Source organism: Artemia sp. Qi Xiang Cuo, chromosome 5 (assembly GCF_049724085.1).
Source record: "Artemia sp. Qi Xiang Cuo chromosome 5, ASM4972408v1, whole genome shotgun sequence".
Taxonomy (NCBI): Eukaryota; Metazoa; Arthropoda; class Branchiopoda; order Anostraca; family Artemiidae; genus Artemia; species Artemia sp. Qi Xiang Cuo.
The window spans coordinates 60,226,302-60,248,950 of NC_142798.1; the positions used below are offsets into that span (position 1 = coordinate 60,226,302).

General features: G+C 37.6%; 1 protein-coding gene across 1 annotated transcript in view; it reads left to right on the plus strand.

Annotated features, from left to right (window-relative positions):
- LOC148952336 (trypsin-1-like) overlaps window positions 1-19,851 on the plus strand; it is a 177,350-nt gene extending 157,499 nt beyond the window's left edge. Inside the window, exon 5 of the mRNA XM_089088633.1 lies at window positions 19,690-19,851. Coding sequence (XP_088944759.1) covers window positions 19,690-19,851 — 162 coding nt within the window. The remainder of the gene's footprint in view (window positions 1-19,689) is intronic.
- The last annotated feature ends 2,798 nt before the right edge of the window (window positions 19,852-22,649 follow it).

A 22,649-nucleotide genomic window follows, 5' to 3' on the forward strand; every position in this document is an offset into this window, starting at 1 on the left:
CATAAATGTGACAAAATTACTGTTTTTCAAGTGAGAAAAATACTGTTTTTTCATTCTCACTGACAAAAGCCATAAAACAGATATGAACTGCTGTTGACATCCATGAAAAACATCAAATAAATTGACCAACACATATAACCATCGAAGAAAACAGACATAAATGTGAGAAAGTTCCTGTTATTCAAATTCTCACTGACAAAAACCATAAATCATCCATAAATTACTGTTGACATCCATTAAAAACATCAAATAAATTGACCAACACACATAACCATCCATGAAAACATCCATAAATGTGACAAAATTCCTGTTTTTCAAATTATCACTGACAAAAACCATAAGATATCCATGAAAAACATCAAATAAATCGACCAGCACACATAACCATCCATGAAAACATCCATAACTGTCACAAAATTCCTGTTTTTTCATTCTCACTGACAAAAACCATAAACCACGTGGTTCTATGCCCATATATGGCGTGCAAAAAAGTTGTAGGTGGCAGCAGGGGTGAGGGATGGGATCAATTGAGGCCTCTCTACTAACATCCCATGAAGAAATCAATGAAAAAGAGACCACCCAAACTGTGGCATTCCAGGCGTCGGAGGATTTGGCGCCACCCTTCGAAAAGTAACCAAGCCGAGACCATCTCAACGATATATACTACGACATCCCCGGCAGGTGATGCGCCGGGGGATTCGGTGCCCCCCTGCGAAAAGTAAGTGAGCCAACGCCATTCTGAAAAAACGACAAACCCTCTTTGCGGGGTGCTGGAATCTATGCTCTATGAAGTGTTTGAAAACCCAGTCATTTATTGCTGGCGAAACTTTGCTTTATGGACTTGGCATTCTCTTTCTGACTGAGAAAAGTATCAACGGCGTTGTTAAATCTCAAGAGATACAAACTCCCGGAACTAAAGATCGATTTCAGTTTCTCAACTCAGGCTCCATGGATGGCTCTGGACTCAGCAGAGTGGGCCTCCTCATCAGCCAAGAAGTAAAGTCTGCCTTACTCGAATGGTGACCCTTTTCTGCTAGGATAGCTAGAGCCCATTTCAAAAGCCGCTTATTCAATATATCTGTTACCCGCGACGTCCTGATTCCCAAGCTGATTTCTTCTACAATACCATAAACACAGCTCTACGGAAAGTTTCAATGAGAGATCTCCTTCTCATCGCTGGGGATTTAAACGCGAAAATAGGCACAAGAATGACCACTGAAGAGACTGCAGTTGGCCCCTTTGGCTTTGGAGCAAGATAGATGTCACCGAGGTACCCAGCTGATACATTTCGCAATGCTCAACCATCTAACAATAGCGAACACTTGGTTTAGGCACAAACCTGCATCTGATTATATGAAATTCCTGAGACGGAAGAGTAAGTGCCCAACTTGACTATATCCTCCAATCCAAACGTCGGAAATCCACCCTCTTAAATTGCCGAGTCTACGGAGGGGCAGATACTGGGACTAAAATCGGGTCTGATCACTCCTAAGGCTCTCGATGACCTGTGGCCTGTCTGCAAGACGGAAAACAGAGCCACCCCTACGCCTAGACATATCCAGTCTCAAGGACTCAGATGTAAAGGAAGATTTTAGAATCCAACTGTATAATCGCTTCTCCATACTCGAGGTGGAGTAGTTATAAAGCATCGAAGTCGAGTGGCAGAGCTGTAAGAGGTGGATATGGAACAAAACATTGAAGCTGGTAGAGAAAAAGCAAGCAATGGGATTCCCAAATTTCGAGGAATTTAAGAAGTTACAAACAGGATGCCACCGATCAGCACGGTACAACAGCACTTTTGAGACAATATTGCAAACGAAATGGATCGATTCGCTTCGAGATGTCGCTTCGAGATCTGATACCCGAAAGCTATACCAGCTTCTTAAGCAAGTGAAAGGAGCAGAGAGAAAACTTAACACAGCATCAGTACAGGATAAGAACGGAAGACTCATCATAGGCAGCGCAATCGTTCTGCCTAAGTAAAGAACGATGTTGGAACAATGTATTATTTATTTATTTTTTCTTTAGACCAGGGCACCTCGTATCAAAAGAGTTTGCCCGAAAAGGGCTGATTTGATTTGAAATTGGAGTGGCTTGTGTCCTTTTAATAGTCGAAAGTGATTGGAAGGCAACTAACACCACTTCCAAGTCCATCATTTCCCCAAACCCATCGAATAAAAATTTGAGATAGCCATTTTGTTCAGCGTAGCTGATTTCTAGATAGAAATAATGTTTTTGAGGAGGACACTCCCCCACAACACTCAGAGCAAGGGATTTAAGTTATGCCCTGGGGGCGTATAAGAACGATGTTGGCACAATGTATTATTATTTTTTTTTTTTCCTTTAGACCAGGTCACTTCGTATTGAAAAAGTTGTCGTAGAAACTTTTAAAAGGGCTCATTCAATTGGAAATTGGAGTCGCTTTTGACCTTTTCAATAGTATAAAGTGATTGGAAGGCAACTAACACCTCTTCCACGCCCCTATTTCCCGAAACACATCCAATCAAAATTTTGAGATAGCCATTTTGTGCACCATAGTTGATTTCCAGATAGAAATTATAATTTCGTGGAGGATACTCCCACACAGCCCTCACGGCAAGGGCTGTAAGTTATGCCCTGGGGGCATATAAAGTTTTTTATAGAAAGTGTTGTCGTAGAAACTTCAAAAAAGGCTCATTCGATTGGAAATTCAAACGGCTAGTGCACTTTTTAATAGTCGAAAGTGATTGGAGGGCAACTATCCCCCCCTCTCAAGCCTAACTTTTCCCCAAACACATCCAATCAAAATGTTGAGATGAAAGTTCTGGAAATTCGGTGTTTTAGGATGACAACCCCCCTCAGTCCTCAGGGCAAGGCTTCTATGTTATGGCCTGGGGGCAAATAAGGTTTCTTATAGAAAGCGTGGTCGTAGAAACTTCAAAAAGGGCTCATTCGATTGGAAATTGAAATGACTAGTGCCCTTTTTATTAGTCAAAAGTGATTGGAAGGCAACTAACACCCCTTCCACGATCACCATTCAAACAAACAAACACACAGTTTTGAGATAGCCATTTTGTTCCTTGCAGTTGAAAGTTCTTTAAATTATACCTTTGAGCTGGACACTCCCCCCAGAGTCTTCAGGGCAAGGGTTATAAGTTATGCCCTGGGGGCATATGAGGAATTTATTGAAATCTTTTTCATAGAAACTTCAAAATGGGCTCAATCGATTGGAAATTTAAAAGGCTAGTGCTCTTTTTAATAGTCGAAAGTGATTTGAGGGTAACTAACCCCCCTCGCATGCCCACCATTCCCCCAAGCACATCCAATCAAAATTTTCAGATATACATTTTGTTCAACGTAGTAGAAAGTTCTGGAGATTAGGTCCTTGAGTATGACAACCCCCCAGCCCTCAGGGCAAGGGTTGTAAGTTGTGCCCCGGGGGCATATAAGGTTTTTATTGAAAGAGTTGTCGAAGAAAATTCAAAAGGGAACATTTGATTGGAAATTGAAAGGGCTAGAGCCTTTTTTAATAGCTGAAAGGGATTGGAGAGCAAATACCGCCCCTCTCACGCCCACCATTTCCCCAAACACATCCAATCAAAATTTTGAGATAGCCTTTTTGTTTAACGTAGTTGAAAGTTCTGGAAATTAGGTTTTTTTGGATGGCAGCCCTCCTCACAGCCCTTAGGGTAAGGGTTGTAATTTATGCCCTGGGGTCATATAAAGTTTTTGTTGAAAACGTTGTCGTAGAAACTGAAAAAGGGCTCATTCGATTGGAAATCGAAAGGCCTAGTGCCCTTTTTAATAGTCAAAAGTGATTGGAAGGTTGACAGTTTTATAATATTGACTAAAAAAAAATTCGAAAAAAAAGCTTTTCAAAGAAAAGTAAAGGCCATTTTAACCAATTTTATGACAAATATTTTCTTTTGTGCTTAATAATGAAAATAAACATTAAAATTATAGTAAAATTTTTAACTGATGAGCTTTCAGCAATTAATATCATTACACATCAAATGTTCAGTTTATTTTATTAGTTCTTTCTATAGTTGTTCAAGACCAAATTCGTTTCACTAAAAACTAGAGCTTGGATACTGTCCCCTTCCTAAAGTGTAACTAAAAACTAAGAGTCTGCTGCGTGATTGGCGTTTAACTACAAACAAATTATATTACAAATATTTTCTTTTCCAGCACTGAAATATAAAAATAAAATTACTGTAAAATAAATTCTTGGACTGATTGATCTTTCAACATTTGATATCATTAAGCACCAAATATTCAAGTTGGTGTTGTTTATACTGTCCAAGACTGTCCAAGCCGCATATTGTTTTCAGTAAAGAGTGAATGACGCAGTAGGTTATAGACTTTTACAGTGAGAGAAGGAGGCGATACCCAAGCTCTTGCTTGTAGTGATTTTTGTTCGTTTCAAGCTTGATTTGCATATTCAGTTTAAGTTTCACTAGTTTTAAGATTTATTTACTCATTTACATTAATATCAATTGAATGTTTGTTTGCATTGATTTTTGATTAAATTTCTGTTCGTTCTAAGTTTCATTTATACTTCAATAGTAATTTTTTTTTCGTTTTAAGCTTGATTTTTGTATTCAATCTAAGCATTGCTCGTTTTAAGTTTTATTTATTCATTTATATGATTACTTGTTTTATGTTCTTTGCTATGATTGTTTATTTATTTTCTGTTCGTTTTGGGTTTCATTTATTCTTCAATAGTAATTTCTGGTCGTTTTGAGTTTGAATTTTAATAGGTATTTTTATCTGCTGAACTTAAGTTTAAAATGGCCTTTACTTTTCTTTGAAAAACTTATTTTTCGGATTTTTTTTTTAAATTAATTTTTGTTCGTTTTTGATTGCAAAAATTTTCAAGTTTTTAAAAATTTCTTATTTCAAAATCAAGCTTAAAAAAAAAATCAAATGTTCATCAAAGTATCAAAACTGGTATCAAAGTAACAATATCAAAGTGAAAAAATGGGCTTGTGTCACCTCGGAGTTTTTATTATCTGATGTTTGAACTATTTTTAACGAAATGGCCATCTCAAAATTTGTTTTAGATAGGTTTGAGAAAAAAGGCCTGGGGAGGGAGACTAATTGCCCTTCGGTCTCTTTTGACTCTTTAAAAGTGAATTAGAACTTTCTATTTTCAATCAAATGAGCCTTCTTTGAATTTTATGCGAGCATCCCTTCTATAAGAACCATATATATCCCAAGAGTATAGCTTACAACGCCTGTCCTTGGACCCTGGGGGGTTTTGTCAATCCCGGAATTTTAATTGAACTGTTTTTAACAAAACGGTCACCTTAAATTGTTATCGGATGGGTTTATCCATCCGATAAAACCCAAAAGCGTGGAGGGCGGGATGGGCTAGTTGCCCTCCGATCTTTGTTTACTCTGGGAAGATGAGCTAAAACTTTTAATTTCCATTAAAATGAGCCCTCTCTGAAGTTTATACGAGTATCCCTTTCATAAGAACCATATACGGTCCCAGAACATAGCTTACAATGCCTGGCCCCCGGGCCCTGGGTGGTTGTGTATACACCGGAGTTTCTGTTATCTGACCTTTGAACTATTTTTAAAAAATCGCTATCTCCCAATTTGTATCGGATAGGTTTAGGGGGAAAAGGGTGTAGGGGGGAGGGTGGCTAGGGGCCTTCCGATATCTTTTGACTCTCAAAAATATAACTAGAACTTTCAATCTCCATTCAAATCAGCCCTCTATGAAGTTTATACGAGCATCCCTTCCAAAAGGACTGTATAGGCCCCCAAGGTATAGCTTGCAACGCCTTTCTGTAGGCCCAGGGGGGCTGTGTAGACACCAGATTTTTTTATCTGAAACTTTAACTATCTTTAACAAAATAACTATCTCAAAATTTTTATCGGGTGCATTTGGGGGAAAAAGGCGTGGCGGGATAGTTGCCCTCTGATCTGGTTTGACTCTTAAAAGCTTAACTAAAACTTTCATTTTCCAATCAAATGAACCATCTCTAAGGTTTATTCGAGCATCCCTTCCATAACAGCTATAGATGCCCCCAAGGCATAACTTACAACGCCTACTTCAGGCCCTGAAGGATTTTGTCAACCCCAGAGTTTTTGTTATATGATCTTTGAACCACTGTGAAAAATAGCTCTCTCAAACTTCTTATCGGATGGGTTTGAGGAAAATAGGGCGTGGCGAGGGCAGGCTAGTTGCCCTCCGATCTCTTTTGACTCTTAAAAAGTGAAAGCAAACTTTAAATTTCCAATCATATGAGCCCTCTCCGAATTTTGTACGACCATCACTTCCATAAGAACTATATATGCCCCCAGAACATTACATACAACGCCTGCCTCTGGGCCCTGGGGGGTACTGTCGACCCCGGAGTTTTGATTAACTATTTCTCAATAGTTCAAAGATCTATTGAGAAATTTCAGATGAACTATTGAGAAATTTCAAATGAACTATTTGAAATTTTTCAAGCGTAAAACTACCACAAATAGCCATCAACAGCTAAATGAAACCTAAAACAAACCAAAATTACAATGAATAAAAGAGTGCAAATTATGTTCTGGTCTGTAGAAGGCATGGGGGGAGGGGGCGTCAGTCCAACTGATCTTAGTGTCTGCTTGTTTTGACATTAATTGTGTTATTATTGTAATTTCTGTTAGTTTTGGGTTTTATTTATTTATTAATAATGATTTGTGGTAGTTTTACACTTCGAAATTTATTTGACCTTCTTTCTGCTATTTTTTTTAAATGTAGTTCTTTACTGTTATTTGATGTACTTATTTTTTGGAAAAAGTTTTCAAATTAAAACACTGACAACTTTTTTCATTGACAGTCTTTTTCAGTGAAAAAGGAAAGAATGTCTTTAATCTTTTCCGTTTTTTCTATAAAAAACCATAATTTGGCTTTGTATTTACATGTTGGAGAGAATTTTCAACAATTTAGCACACACCCTTTTGAAAATCTGGACACACACAGTAGTATTGTTTAATTTACTATTACACCTCCTCAAGTTTTTCTGAAAAATAAAACTTAATATAATTCCCGAAATCATTACCCTGAGGGCTGAGGGGGGTTGACTTCCCCAACTTCCCCAGAGGCATACTTACTGGACCATTCAACTATGCTAAACAAACTGGTTATCCCAAGATTTTGATTGAATGTGTTTGGAAAATTGTTGACTTGAGAGGGGGGCTGATTTCCCTCCAATTACTTTTGGGTATTAAAATGGGCACTGAAACCTGTAATTTGTAATCGAATGAGCTCCTATAAAAGTTTCTATGATAACTCTGTGCTGCCTATGATATTGATTATGTTTTTTTTTTTGAAAACCTGTATGCATATAGTTTTCTTGTTTAATCAAAATTCGCCCTAAGCGTTCCCTAATAATTTTACCTTAGTACCCTTAGCCTCATTAGTTCCAGCAATCACAGTAGTATTGGCAGTAGTATACACATAGTGCCTCCTATTGATTAGTAGGAGACTAGTGTCCCCTACTGATTAGTATGCCCTAATTACTACTAATAAGCCTAGGAGGTTAGGTTGGGTATAAATGGCGGGGCAATTTGGGTGACCTGGGATGGTTATGAATCCCTGCACCGCCATAGGTTCCTGCATCCACCCCTATCCTCCAAAGGGAAATCCTGCTTGCGCGGCCTCAAAATAGCGTAGGGGTGGACCTCTCGCGTGATCGCCTAATCTGATCCGTGTCTGCGAACAGTCTTGCAGGGTGCCCAATACTTGGGGAACTGTGGGTCAAACGTAAACCAAGAAACATCCCATGAAGAAGTCCATGAAAAAGAGACCACCCATACTACGGCATTCCAAGCGTCGGAGGATGTGGTGCCTCCTTCGAAAAGCTACCAAACCAAGACCATCTCGGCGATATGTACTAAGGCATCCCCGGCAGGTGATGCGCCGGGGGAATCGGTGCCCCCCTGCAAAAAGTAAGTGAGCCAACTCCATCCTGAAAAAACGACAAACCCTCTGCGTTGGGTGCTGGAATTTATGCTCTATGAAGTGTTCGAAATCCCAGTTATTTATTGCTGGCGAAAGTTTACTTTATGGACTTGGCATTTTTTTTTTTTTTTACTGAGACAAGTATTAACAGCGTTGCTGAATCTCAAGAGATAAGAACTCCAGATACTAAAAATCGATTTCACTTTCTCAACTCAGGCTCCATGGATGGCTCTGGACTCAGCAGAGTGGGCCTCCTCATCAGCCAAGAAGCGGAGTCTGCCTTGCTCTAATGGGGACCCTTTCTGCTAGGATAGCTAGAGCCCATTACAAAAGCCGCTTGTTTAATATATCTGTTACTCGCGATGTCTCTGATTCCCATGCCGATACCTTTTACAACTCCCTAAACACAGCTCTACGGAAAGTTTCAATGAGGTATCTCCTGCTCATTCCTGGGAATTTCAACGCGAGAATAGGCATAAGAATGACCACTGAAGAGACTGAAGTTGGCCCCTTTGGCTTTAGAGCAAGATAGATGCCACCGAGGTACTCAGGTGATACATTTGGTAATGCTCAACAATCTAACAGTAGTGAACACTTGGCTTAGGTACAAACCTACATCTGATTATATGAAAGTCCAAAGACGGAAGTGTAAGCACACAACTTGACTATATCCTCCAATCCAAACATCTGAAATCCACCCTCTCAAATTGCAGAGTTGATAGAGGGACAGATACTGGTACTAAGAATGGGTCTGATCATTCTTAAGGCTCTCGATGAGCGGTCGCCTGTCTGAAAGACGGAAAACAGAGCCACCCCTACGCCTAGAACATATCCAAGCTAAAGGACTCACGTATAAAGGAAGATTTTAGAATCCAACAGTATAATCGCTTCTCCACACTCGAGGTGGAGTAGTCAACAGGCGTCGAAGACGAATGGCAGAGCTGTAAGAGGTGTATATGGGACAAAACGTAGAAGCTGGCAGACAAAGAGCAAGCAATGGGTTGCCCAAATTCCAAGGAATTTAAGAAGGTACGAAGAGAATGCCACCGATCAGCCCGGAAGAATAAACAGCCCTTTTGGGACGATATTGCAAACGAAATGGAAGGTGCCGCTTCGAGATCTGACACCCGAAAGCTATACCAGCTTCTTAAGCAAGTGAAAGGAGCAGAGAGAAGACTTAACGCAGCATCAGTACAGGATGAGAACAGAAGACTCATCATACGCAGCGCAATCGCGCTGCCTAAGTAAAGAACGATGTTGGCACAATGTATTATTTATTTTTTTCTTTAGCCCAGGACACTTCGTATCAAAAGAGCTGTCGTAGAAACTTCGAAAAAGGTTAATTTGATTGGAAATTGGAGTGAATTGTGCCCTTTTTAATAGTCGAAAGTGACTGGAAGGCAACTAACACCCCTTCCACTTCCACCATTTCCCCAAACCCTTCCAATCAAAATTTTGAGATAGCCAATTTGTTCAGCGTAGCTGATTCCAGATAGAAATTATGTTTTTGAGGAGGTCACTCCCCCACAACCCTCAGGGCAAGGGTTTTAAGTTATGCCCCGGGGACATATAAGAACGATGTTGGCACAATGTATCATTTATTATTTTTTCCTTTAGACCAGGGCACTTCGTATCGAAGAAGTTGTCGTTCAATTGGAAATTGGAGTGGCTTATGCCCTTTTTAATAGTCGAAAATGATTGAAAGGCAACTAACACCTCATCCACGCCCACAGTTTCCCGAAACACATCCAATCAAAATTTTGAGATAGCCATATTATTCAGCGCAGTTGATTTCCAGATAGAAATCATGTTTTTGAGGAGGACACTCCCCCACAGCCCTCAGGGCAAGGGTTGTAAGTTATGCCCTGGGGACATATAAGGTTTTTATAGAAAGCGTTGTCGTAGAATCTTCAAAAGAGGCTCATTCGATTGGAAATTCAAAGGGCTAGTGCCCTTTTTAATAGTCAAAAGTGATTGGTGGGGAACTAGCCTCCCTCTCAAGCCCACCTTTTCCCCAAACAAATCCAATCAAAATTTTGAGATGAAAGTTCTGGAAATTCGGTCTTTGAGGATGACAACCCCTCACAGCACTCAGAGCAAAGGTTGTACGTTATGCCCTGGGGGCATATAAAGTTTTAATAGAACGCGTTGTTGTAGAAACTTCAAAAAGAGCTCCTTCAATTGTAAATTGCAATGCCTAGTACCCCTTTTAACAGTCAAAAGCGATTGGAGGGCAACTAACAACCCTTCCACTCCCACCCTTTTCCCAAACACATTCAGTAAAATTTTGAGATTGCTATTTTGTTCGACGCAGTTGAAAGTTCTGGAAGTTATACCTTTGAGCAGGACACTCTTCCTACAGTCTTCAGGGCAAGGGTTATAAATTATGCCCAGGGTGCATATAAGGGATTTATTGAAAGCTATCTCGTAGAAACTTGATAAAGAGATCATTAGATTGGAAATTGAAAAGACTAGTGCCTTTTTAAATAGTCGAAAGTTATTTGAGGGCAACTCTCACGCCCACCTTTTCCCCAAATACATAAAATCAAAATTTTTAGATAGCCATTTTATTTAACGTAGTTGAATGTTTTAGAAATTAGGTCTTTAAGGATGATAATAACCCCCCCCCCCCCCCACAGCCCTCAGGGCAAAGGTTGTAAGTTAGACCCTGGGGACATATACGGTTTTTATAGAAAGCGATGTTGTAGAAACTTCAAAAAGGGCCCATTCAATTGAAAATTGAAAGGACCAGTGGCCCTTTTAATAGTCGAAAGTGATTGATTGGTAACTAACCCCCCTCTCATGCCCACCATTCCCCCAAACACATCCAATCAAAATTTTCAGACAGCCATTTTTTTCAACGTAGTAGAAAGTTCTGGAAATTAGGTCCCTGGGGATGACAACCCCCCCCCCAGCCCCCAGGCCAAGGGTTGTAATTTATGCCCGGGGGGTATATGAGGTTTTTATTGAAAGCGTTGTCGTAGAAACTTCAAAAGGGCTCACTTGATTGGAAATTGAAAGGGCTAATGCCTTTTTTAATAGTTGAAAGTTATTGGAGAGCAACTACCACCCCTCTCAGGCCCACCGTTTACCCAAAAACATCCAATCGAAATTTTGAGATAGCCATTTTGTTTAATGTAGTTGAAAGTTCTGGAAATTAGGTCTTTGAGGATGGCAACCCTCCTCACAGCCCTTAGAGTAAGGGTTGTAATTTATGCCCTGGGGGCATATAAGGTGTTTTTAGAATGCGTTGTCGTAGAAACTCAAAAAGGGCTCATTCGATTGGAAATCGAAAGGCCTAGTGTTCTTTTTAATAGTCGAGAGTAATTGGAAGGCTTGATATTTTTATAGTATTAATTAAAAGAACTTTCCGAAAAACAAGTTTTTCAAAGAAAATTAAAGGCCATTTTAACCAATTTTATGATAAATATTTTTTTTTTACTTAATATTGAAAATAAACATTAAAATTATAGTAAAATTTTGAACTGATGAACTTTCAGCAATTAATATCATTACACATCAAATATTCAGTTTAATTTATTAGCTCTTTCTATAGTTGTTCAAGACGAATATAGTTTCATTACAAACAAGAGTTTGGATACTGCCCTCTTCCTTAACTGTAAATAAAAACCCAAAGCCTACTACGTCATTGGTGCTTAACTGGAAACGAATTATATTACAAATATTTTTTTCCAGCTCTTACAGCATTGAAAAAAAAATACAAATACTGTGAACTAAATTCTTGGACTGATGGATATTTCAACATTTAATACCATTAAGCATCAAACATTCAATTTGATGTCGTTTATACTTTCCAAAACTGTTGAAGACGCATGCAGTTTTCAGTAAAGTGCCAATGACGCAGTAGGTTATAGACTTTTACAGTGAGAGAAGGAGACGATACCCAAACTCTTGTTTGTAGTGATTTTTGTTCGTTTCAAGCTTGATTTGCACATTCAGTTTAAGTTTCACTAGTTTTAAGATTTATTTATTCATTTACGTTAATATCTATTGTATGTTTGCTTGCATTGATTGTCTATTTAATTTCTGTTCGATTTAAGTTTCATTTATACTTCAATAGTAATTTTTTGTTTTGTTTTAAGCTTGATTTTCATATTCAATCTAAACATTACTTGCTTTAAGATCTATTTATTCATTTATATCATTACTTGCTGTATGTTATTTGCTATGATTGTTTATTTAGTTTCTGTTCGTTTTGGGTTGCATTTATTCTTTAATAGTAATTTCTGATCGTTTTGAGTTCGAATTTTAATAGGTATTTGTATCTGCTGAACTTAAGTTTAAAATGACCTTCACTTTTCTTTGAAAAACTTATTTTTCGGAATTTTTTTTTTAAATTAATTTTTGTTGGTTTTTTATTGAAAAAGTTTCAAGTTTTTAAAAATGACTTATTTCAAAATCAAACTTAAAAAAAAAAAATCAAATGTTCATCGAGGTATCAAAACTGGTATCAAAGTAATAATATCAAAGTGAAAAAATGGGTTTGTGTCCACCTCGGAGTTTTTATTATCTGGTGTTTGAACAATGGCTTTCTCAAAATTTGTTTTAGATTGGTTTGGGGCAACAAGCGTGGGGGAGGGGAGAGGCCAATTGCCCTTCGGTCTCTTTTGACTCTTTAAAAGTGAACTAAAACTTTCTATTTTCAACCAAACGAGCCCTCTTTGAATTTTATACGAGCCTCCCTTCGATAAGAACCATGAAGGTATCGAGATATAACTTACAACGCCTGTCCTTAGGCCCGGGTTTTTTTTCAACCCCGGAGTTTTAATATCTGATGTTTGAACTATTTTTAACAAAACAGTCAGCTCAAATTGTTTTCGGAATGGTTTATCTATCCGATAAAACCCAAAGGTGTGGAGGGCGGGAGGGGTTAGTTGCCCTCCGATATTTGTTTGCTCTGAGAAAATGAACTAAAACTTTTAATTTCCATTCAAATGAGCCCTCTCTGAAGTTTATACGAGCACCCCTTTCATAAGAACCATATACGGCCCAAAGTCATAGCTTACAATGCCTGCCCCCCCGGGACCTGGAGGGTTGTGTCGACACCGAATTTTCTGTTATCTGAGCTTTGAACTATTTTAAGAAAATACCTATCTCCAAATTTGTATTGGATGGGTTTAAGGAAAAAGGGCGTTAGGGCTAGGGGCCCTCCTATCTCTTTCGACTCATAAAAATTGAACTAGAACTTTCAATTTCCATTCGAATCGGCCCTCTGAAGTTTATACGAGTATCCCTTCCATAAGAACCATATATGCCCCCAGGGAATAACTTGCAACACCTGCCCTCGGGCCCTGGGTGGTTGTGTCGACACCGGAGTTTATTATCTGACCTTTGAACTATTTTTAACAAAATAGCTATCTCAAAATTTTTATCGGATGCATTTGGGGGAAAAGGGGCGTAGGGGGATAGTTGCCCTCTGATCTCTTTTGACTCTTAAAAACTGAACTAGAACTTTCAATTTCCAATCAAATGAGCCCTCTCTGAAGTTTATACGAGCATCCCTTCCATAACGGCTGTATATGTCCCCAAGGAAAAACTTACGACACCTACCCCGGGCCCAAAAAGATTGTGTCGACCCCGGAGATTTCGTTCTATGAAATTTGAACCATTTTGAAAGAAGTGGTTCTCTCAAAGATCTTATCGGATGGGTTTGAGGAAAAAATGGCAGGGAGAGGGGGGGGACTAGTTGCCCTCCGATATCTTTTGACTACTTAAAAGTTAATTAAAACTCTCAATTCCCAATCAAATGAGCCCTCTCCAAAGTTTATACCAGCATACCTTCCATAAGAACCAAATATGCCCCCAGAGCAATACTTACAACGCCTGCCCCGGGCCCTGGGGGTATGCGTCGTTAAAGGGATTTTTCTTTTCTGACTTTTGAACTATTTTTAACGATTCTTTTTTTATGCATACATGAGTTTTTGTTATATGATCATTGAACTATTTTTAACAAAATGGCTACCTCAAATTTTTTATCAGATGTATTTGGGGGAAAAGGGCTTGAGGGGGGGCTAGTTTCCCGCCGATTACTTTTAACTCTTGAAAGGGGCACTAGAGCTCTTGATTTTCAATCGAATGAGCCCCCTTTGAAGTTTATACGACGACCCCTTCTATAAGAAGTGCCTCTGGGATAAAACTGGAGTGTGGTGGTAGGCTAACTGACCTCCGATAACTTTTGACTCTTAAAAAGTGAATTAAGACTTTCAATTTCCAATCAAATGAACCCTCTATGAGGTTTATTCGAGCATCCCTTCCATAACAACCATATATGTCCCCAGGGCTTAACTTACAACGCATAACCCTGGGCCCTGGGGGGCTGTAACGACACCGGAGTTTTTTTTTTTATTTGAACTTTTAACTATTTTTAACAAAAGGTCTATCTCAAAATTTTTATCTGATGCATTTAGGGTACGGAGGTGGGGGGGGGGGGGTTAGTGGCCATTCGATCTCTTTTGACTCTTAAAAAGAAAACAAGAACTTTCAATTTCCAATCAAATGAGCCCTTTTCAAAGTTTATACGAGCATCCCTTCCATAAGAACTATATATGCCCTCAGAGCATTACTCATAACGCCTGCCTCCAGGCCCCTGGGGGGTTGTGTCGACACAGGAGTTTTTCTTATCTGACCTTTCCGCTATTTTTAATGAAATTGGCGTTTTAAAGATTTTATCGGATGGACTTGGAGAAAAAAGGGTGTCTGGGGGGAGGGCTAGTTGCCCTCAGATATCTTTTGACTCTTAAACAGTGAACTAGAACTTTCAATTTCCATTCGAATGAGCCCTCTGTGAAGTTTATTCTAGCATCCCTTTCATAAGAACCATATACGCCCCCAGGACAACACTTACAGCGCCTATCCCCCAGGATCTGGTGGTTGTGTTGATACCGGGGTTTTTGTTATCTAATTTTTGAACAATTTTCAGAAAACTGACTATCTCAAAATTTGGAGCGAATGGGTTTGGGGAAATAAGGGTGCGTGGGGGGGGGGGAGCTAGTTGCCCTTAACTCTCTTGACTCTTAAAAATAAACTTTAACTTTCAATTTCCAATCAAATGGTTCCTCTATGAAGTTTATACGAGCATCCCTTTCATAAGAACCATACATGCCTTTAGGGAATAACTTAGAACGCCTTCCCGTGGGCCCTGGGGGTTTTTATTGACACCGGAGTTTTCCTTATCCGACCTTTGGACTATTTTTTAACAAAATGTCTATCTCAAAATTTTCATCAGATGGGTTTGGAAAAAGAAGGTGCGGGGGAGGAGGGCTAGTAGCCCTTAGATCTCTTTTGACTCTTAAAAAGTGAATTAAAACTTTCAATTTCCAATCAAATGAGCCCTCTATGAAGTTTATACGAGCATCTCTTTCGTAAGAACAATACATGGCCTTAGAGGATAACTTTGAACGCCTTCCCCTGGGCATAGGGGTTTGTATTGCCACCGGAGTTTTTATTAGCTGACCTTTGAACTATTTTTAACAAAATTTCTATCTCAAAATTTTCATCAGATGGGTTTGGAAAAAGAAGGCTTGGGTGGGAGAGAGGCTACGCCTTGGATCTCTTTTGACTATCAAAAAGTGAGCTCAAACTTTCAATCTCCCATCAAATGAGCCCTCTCCGAAGTTTATACGAGCATCCCTTTCATAAGAACCATATACGTCCCCAGGACAACGCTTACAATGCTTACCCCCGGACCCTGGGGGCTCGTATTGACACTGGAGTTTTTCTCATCCGACCCTTTGAACTATTTTTAACAAAATATCTAACTCAAAATTTTCATCAGATTGGTTTGGAAAAAGAAGGCGTGGGGGGATGGGTCTAGTTGCCCTTGGATCTCTTTTGACTATTAAAAAGTGAACTTGAACTTTCAATTTCCAATCAAATGAGCCCTCTCTGAAGTTTATAGGAGCATCTCTTTCATAAAAACCACATATGCTCCAGGGTATAACTTACAACGCTTGCCCCCGGGCCCTGGGGGGTTGTGTTGACACCTGAGTTTTTGTTATCAGACTTATAAACAGTTTTTATTATCTGATTTTTAAAAGTTTTTATCGGATGCATTTGGGGAAAAAGGGGCTTGGGAGGGGGTCTAGTTGCCCTCGAGTCTCTGTTGACTCTGAAAAACTGAACTAGAACTTTCAATTTCTAATCAAATGAGCCATCTCTGGAGCTTTTATAAGCATCCCTTCCATAAGAACCATATATTCCTAAAGGGCATAACTTACAACGCCTGCCCTCGGGACCTGGGGGTTGTGTTGACACCGAAGTTTTTGTTATATGATCTATGAACTATTTTTATTAAAAAAAGCCAGCTTAAAATTTTATTGGATGCCTTTGCGAAAAAAGAATTTGGAGGGGCTGGTTACCTTCCGATATCTTTTGACGCTTAAAAGTCAACTAGAACTTTCAATTTGCAATCAAATGAGCCCTCTCTGAACTTTATACGAGTACTGCTTCCATAAGAACCATAAATGACCCTAAGGCATAACCTCCTCAAAAACATAATTTCCATCTGGAACTCAATTACGTAGAACAAAATGGCTATTTCAAAATTTTGATTCGATATGTTCGAGAAAATGGTGGGCGTGGAAGGGGTGTTAGTTGCCTTCCAATCACTTTTTACCCTTAAAAGGGGAACTAGAACTCTATATTTCCAATCGAATGAGCCCCCTTTGAAGTTTATACGACGACCTCTTCCATATGAAGCGCCTCTGGGGAAAAAAATAATAAAATAAATAATTCTCAAATACATAATATCCAGAACTTACGACTACGTTAAAAAAAATCTCAAAATTTTGATTGGATGTGTTTGGGGAAATGGCGGGCGTAAGAGGGGCGTTAGTTGCCCTCCAATCATTTTTGACTAGCCTATTAAAAAGGGCTCTAGCCCTTTCAATGATTAATTGAATGAGCCTTTTTTGAAGTTTCTAAGACAACATTTTCTATAAGAAACCTTACATGCCCCCAGGGCATAACTTACAACCATTTTCTTGAAGGCTCTGGGGGGGGGGGGGTTTTCATCCTCAAAGACCTAATTTAAGGAATTTTCAACTACGTTGAACAAAATGGCTATCTCAAAATTTTGATTGGATGTGTTTGGGAAAATGGTGGGTGAGAGACGGGGGTTAGTCGCTTTCCAATCACTTTCGACTATTAAAAAGGGTACTAGACCTTTCTTTTCCAATCAGATGAGCCCGTTTTGAAGTTTCTACGAAAGCGCTTTCTATAAAAAACCTTATATGCCCCCAGGGCATAACTTACAACCCTAGCCCTGAGGGGTTTGGGGGGTTTGTCATTCTCAAAGACTTGATTTCCAGAACTTTCAAGTACAGTAGAGAAAATGTCCATCTCAAAATTTTATTTGGATGTGTTTGGGGAAATGATGGTCATGAGAGGGGGGTTAGTTGCTCTCCACCCACTTTCGACTATTAAAAAGGGCACTAGCCCCTTCAATTACCAATCAAATGAGTTTTTTTTTAAGTTTCTACAACAACACTTTCTATAAAAACCTTATATACCCCGAGAAAATAACCTACAAACCTTGCCCTGAGGGCTCTGAGGGGGTTATCATCCTCAAAGACCTAATTTACAGAAATTTTTATCTACGTTGAACAAAATGGATATCTCAAAATTTTTATTGTATGTGTTTGAGGAATAAGGGGCGTGAGAGGGGGTTAGTTGCCCTGCAATCACTTTTGAATTTTAAAAAGGGCCCTATCCAGTAAAATTTCCAATTGAGTGAGCCCTTTTTGAAGTTTCTACGACAGCTCTTTCTATAAGAACCTTATTTGCCCCCTGGGCATAACTTACAGCCCTTACCCTGAGGGCTGTGTTTGTGTGTGTGTGTGTGTGTGTGGGGGGGGGGGTCATCCTTACAGACCTAATTTCCAGAACTTTCAACTACGTTGAACAAAATGGCTATCTCAAAATTTTCATAGGATATGTCTGAGGAAATGGTTGGTGTCAGAGGGGGGTTAGTTGCCCTACAATTACTTTCAACTATTAAAGGGGGCACTAGCCCTTTCAATTTCTAATTGAATGAGTTTTTTTTTGAAGTTTTTACGACAACGTTATATATAAAAACCGTGTATGCCCCCAGGAGTATAACTTACAACCCTTACCCTGCGGGGTGGGGGTGGGGGTGTGTCAACCTCAAAGACATAATTTCCAGAACTTTCAACTATATTCAACTAAATTGCAAGCTCAAATTTTTGATTGGATGTGTTTGGGGAAATGGTGGGCGTGCGAGAGAGGTTAATTTCTCTCCAATCACTTTTGACTATTAAAAGGGCACTAGCCATTTCAATTTACAATCGAATGAGCAGTTTTTGAAGTTTTAACAACAACCCTTTCTATACAAACCTTATAGGCATAACTTACAACCCTTTCCCTGAGGGTTGTTGGGGGTGTTTCCTCCTCAAAAATATAATTTCTATATGGGAATCAACTACGTTGAACAAAATGGCTATCTCAAAATTTTTTTTTGATGTTTTTGGGGAACTGGTGGGTGTTGAAGGGGTGTTAGTTGCCTTCCAATCGCTGTAGGTTATTAAAAAGGGCACAAGCCATTCCAATTTCTAATCAGATGAGCCCTTTTCGAAGTTTTTACGACAACTCCTTCGATACGAAGCGCCCTGGTCTAAAATAAAAAAAGAATAATAATAATAATAAATAATTCATTGTGCCAACATCAATCTTTACTTAGGCAGCGCTATTGTGCTTACTATGATCGAAATCATACAAAATGTATTAATTTTAAATTTGATCACCAAAAGCTATTATCACATGAAAGTATGACTAGCTTTCGCAATAGGACCCCCCCCCCCTCAATTGCTTGTAGTCTTGATAGAAATTATGCAATGAAATCGAACATGCATGAGAACCCAAAAGCAGCTATCACCAAAACATGAAATTTTTACTTTTTCCAGAAAAGAATAGCCAAGTATGTGGCCATCCATACTCCGTAGTCCCAGATTATTAGAAGAGGGCTCATTCAGATGAGTATTTAAAGATCTTGCGGCCTGTTTGAGTAACAAAGGGGATCAGGCCCTTAGAAAATGCCACGTTCTAGCATTTTGGCTCGGAAAAAAGTAATTTTGCTGCTAACAGCGTCAAACTGTTATCAAGCCAAAATTATGGGAACCATTGAAATGCTATTTATTTAAACTCCTAGTCTCAGAGGCAATACAGGCGTGCAGTATACCGTTTGTTCCTAAGCATAAAATACAGTCCATAAATATGAGCTGTTATTATATTCAGTTTATCCAATAAAGCTGACTACTTTAGAGTACGCCAAATTTTCACATTATTTATTAAGGTGACACCCAATGGGAAGAGGTGTTAAGCTAAGCGCCCAGAAAGTGTTTTAGGCCTATGTTTGTAACATTCCTAGGAAAGGCTTCCTAGATAAATGGAATTAAATATGTACATAAATCTCCATCACTTTATACAGGACTGACCAAGCACAAATGTACTAATAAATTCTTTCAGCATAGCACAATAAAACTTTAGTGCAAAGAGTGAAGGGATGAGGAGGGGGCAGTCTCACTCATATAAAGCATAATTTCCGTTATGTTTTACATTTAAATGTTGCTCTTTACTTTCATTTGCAAATTCTTGTTTTTTAAAATTTAGTTTCTGTTTCATATCAGCAGAGTGATAAATAAGGTACTTTCCACAGTAAAAGCCAACATTTGGCTCCCTAATACATTGAGCATAAACCTTGCGTTTACTTTTTACTCTTTTAGGAAGGGGGGCCTCTGAGTAATAAACTGCAAAAAGTTGAAGTGCCAGCGTGGGACGATCAAGACTGCATCGATTCTTATTACACAATATTTTATGATGTTGATCCTACAATGATTTGTGCTGGGCTTGAGGATGGCGGAAAAGATGCATGTCAGGTAATCTGAATTTCAACTTTACTCTTATCTTTCAAGTAAAGAACTTGAGAGCGTGCGTAAGAACTTATTTTGCTGCAATTGACAAAAATAGGCAAATTATCAGAAAAGATTAGCTATTATTAGAATCATCCAGAAAATATTAGGATTTACTTAAAAAAAGAAAAAAAAAAAAAAAAAACAGCGCTAACACTCAATTTCCATTTCAATGACCAATTTCAGTTCCCGAGATGTTGCAGATACGGAATTTATATTCTGGATCACTGTATATAAATATATTACAGTATGATCACTCCTTATCTCAACCATTATACAAACCTGGACCGAAATGCAAGGGCCCCGGAGAACATTTAAACAACTATAAACGTAAGCGACATTCGATTTTTTTTTACGGGTAGACAAGTCAGATTTCTCTTGAAAGCGAAAATTGGCTTCAACATTGTAACACTAAATTTTAAAGAATCTAATTTTAAATTAATTCATTCCAATACAAATAGGCTATAAAAATCGGTAATTAGTAGTGCAATGTTATTATTGCACTAGTAGTGCCATAATAACATTGTATAGTAGTGCAATGCAAAGTTTTTAGGAATTAAAAGTAGGTTTCGAAGTCTTGAGTTGGTAACAAAGGCATTTTGAGAAAGTTTGTGCGAAAATACGCGGGTAATATACACTGAACTGTGGATGGCAGATCAAATGAGAGGAGTTGTTTGTACGTGCCGATATATATATATAATATATATATATATATATATATATATATATATATATATATATATATATATATATATATATATATATATATATATATATATATATATATATATATATATATATATATTATATATACATACATATATATATATAATATATATATATACATACATATTATATATATATATTTTATATATATATATATATATATATATATATATATATATATATATATATATATATATATATATATATATATATATATATATATATATATATATATATATATATATTATATATATATATATATATATATATATATATATATATATATATATATATATATATATATATATATATATATGTATATATATATATATATATATATATATATATATATATATATATATATATATATATATATATATATATATATATATATATATATATATATATATATATATATATATATATATATATATATATATATATATATATATATATATATATATATATATATATATATATATATATATATATATATATATATATATATATATATATATATATATATATATATATATATATATATATATATATATATATATATATATATATATATATATATATATATATATATATATATATATATATATATATATATATATTATAAACAAAAACAAAAGTAAAGGAAGTTTGTTAAACAAAAGTAAGGGCCATATATATATATATATATATATATATATATATATACTCTCTCTCTCTCTCTCTCTCTCTCTCTCTCTCTCTCTCTCTCTCTCTCTCTCTCTCTCTCTCTCTCTCTCTCTCTCTCTCTCTCTCTCTCTCTCTCTCTCTCTCTCTCTCTCTCTCTCTCTCTCTCTCTCTCTCTCTCTCTCTCTTTTACTCTCTAACACTCTCTCGCTGTCTTTCTCTGTCTCTCACACACACTCTCGCTCTCGGTCTCTGACTCTGTCTGTGTGTCTCTCGGTCTGTCTCTGTCTCTGTCTGGGTCTCGCTCTCTGTGTGTCTGTCTCTGTCTTACTCTTTATCTCTCTATTTCTCTCTCTCTATCTCTCTCTATCTCTCTCTCTATATATATATATATATATATACTACGAAAACTGTACGAAAAAGGAAGTTTTTTAACGAAAAATAAAGGCCATATTAAACTATCTGTTATATTAAAACTATATAAAACTATGTTATATTAAAATATGCTATATAAAAACTATGTTATATTAAAAGTATAATATTAAAGTATCTGTCTTGGCTTATTTCTACAACTAGTTATGTCTTGATGCCTACTGCAAAATACTTGATTTTCAATTCAAAATCAACGAACTCGAAAAACACTTCTTAACAGACGTTTGGTACTTTCTTGGATAGGGCTATTTCACCAATTATTTGAAGAAAAACAAAGATCCATTATGAAATTAAGTAAGAAAGACAAGTTTTTTTTAAATGAAAGTAAGGAACGACGTTAAAACTTAAAACGAACAGAAATTATTCCGTATATGAAAGGGGCTGTCCCCTCCTCAACGCCTCGCTCTTTACGCTAAAGTTTTTTATTTTAAAAAAAGAGTTGTGAGAAAGTCGAACTTTAGCGTAAAGCGCGGGGCTTTACGGAGCGGACAGCCCCTTTCATATACGGAATAATTTCTGTTCGTACGCCACTTTGAGTACCTGGCAGTTAAATATGTCTTATGGCATCAAACCGTCATCGATAATCTACCAAGCAGTGACAGTAGGGATTCAACCTAACTTCGTATGCACGATGATATGTTCACGTCTGATCCCCCAGCAAGTACAAGTAGTAAGCGCGTACATAATGTCTTATGGTTTTTTATCTATGTTGCAACTTAACCACGCATAAATTTAAGTCCTACGGTAGCTTACCATGGAAAACGTTATTTTTTTGAGAATTTTTTGCAAGTAATTGTTTAGCCCCTTCTTCCTCCCCCTAAGACCGTATCCAGGGGGTTACCAGGTTTAACCCTCACCCCCCAGTTTTTGTCGAACTCGTAAAATTTTCTTACAAAATGCATTGAAACAATATTTTAATGTGTTAAAAGTTAAAAAGGCAACTACCCCCCCCC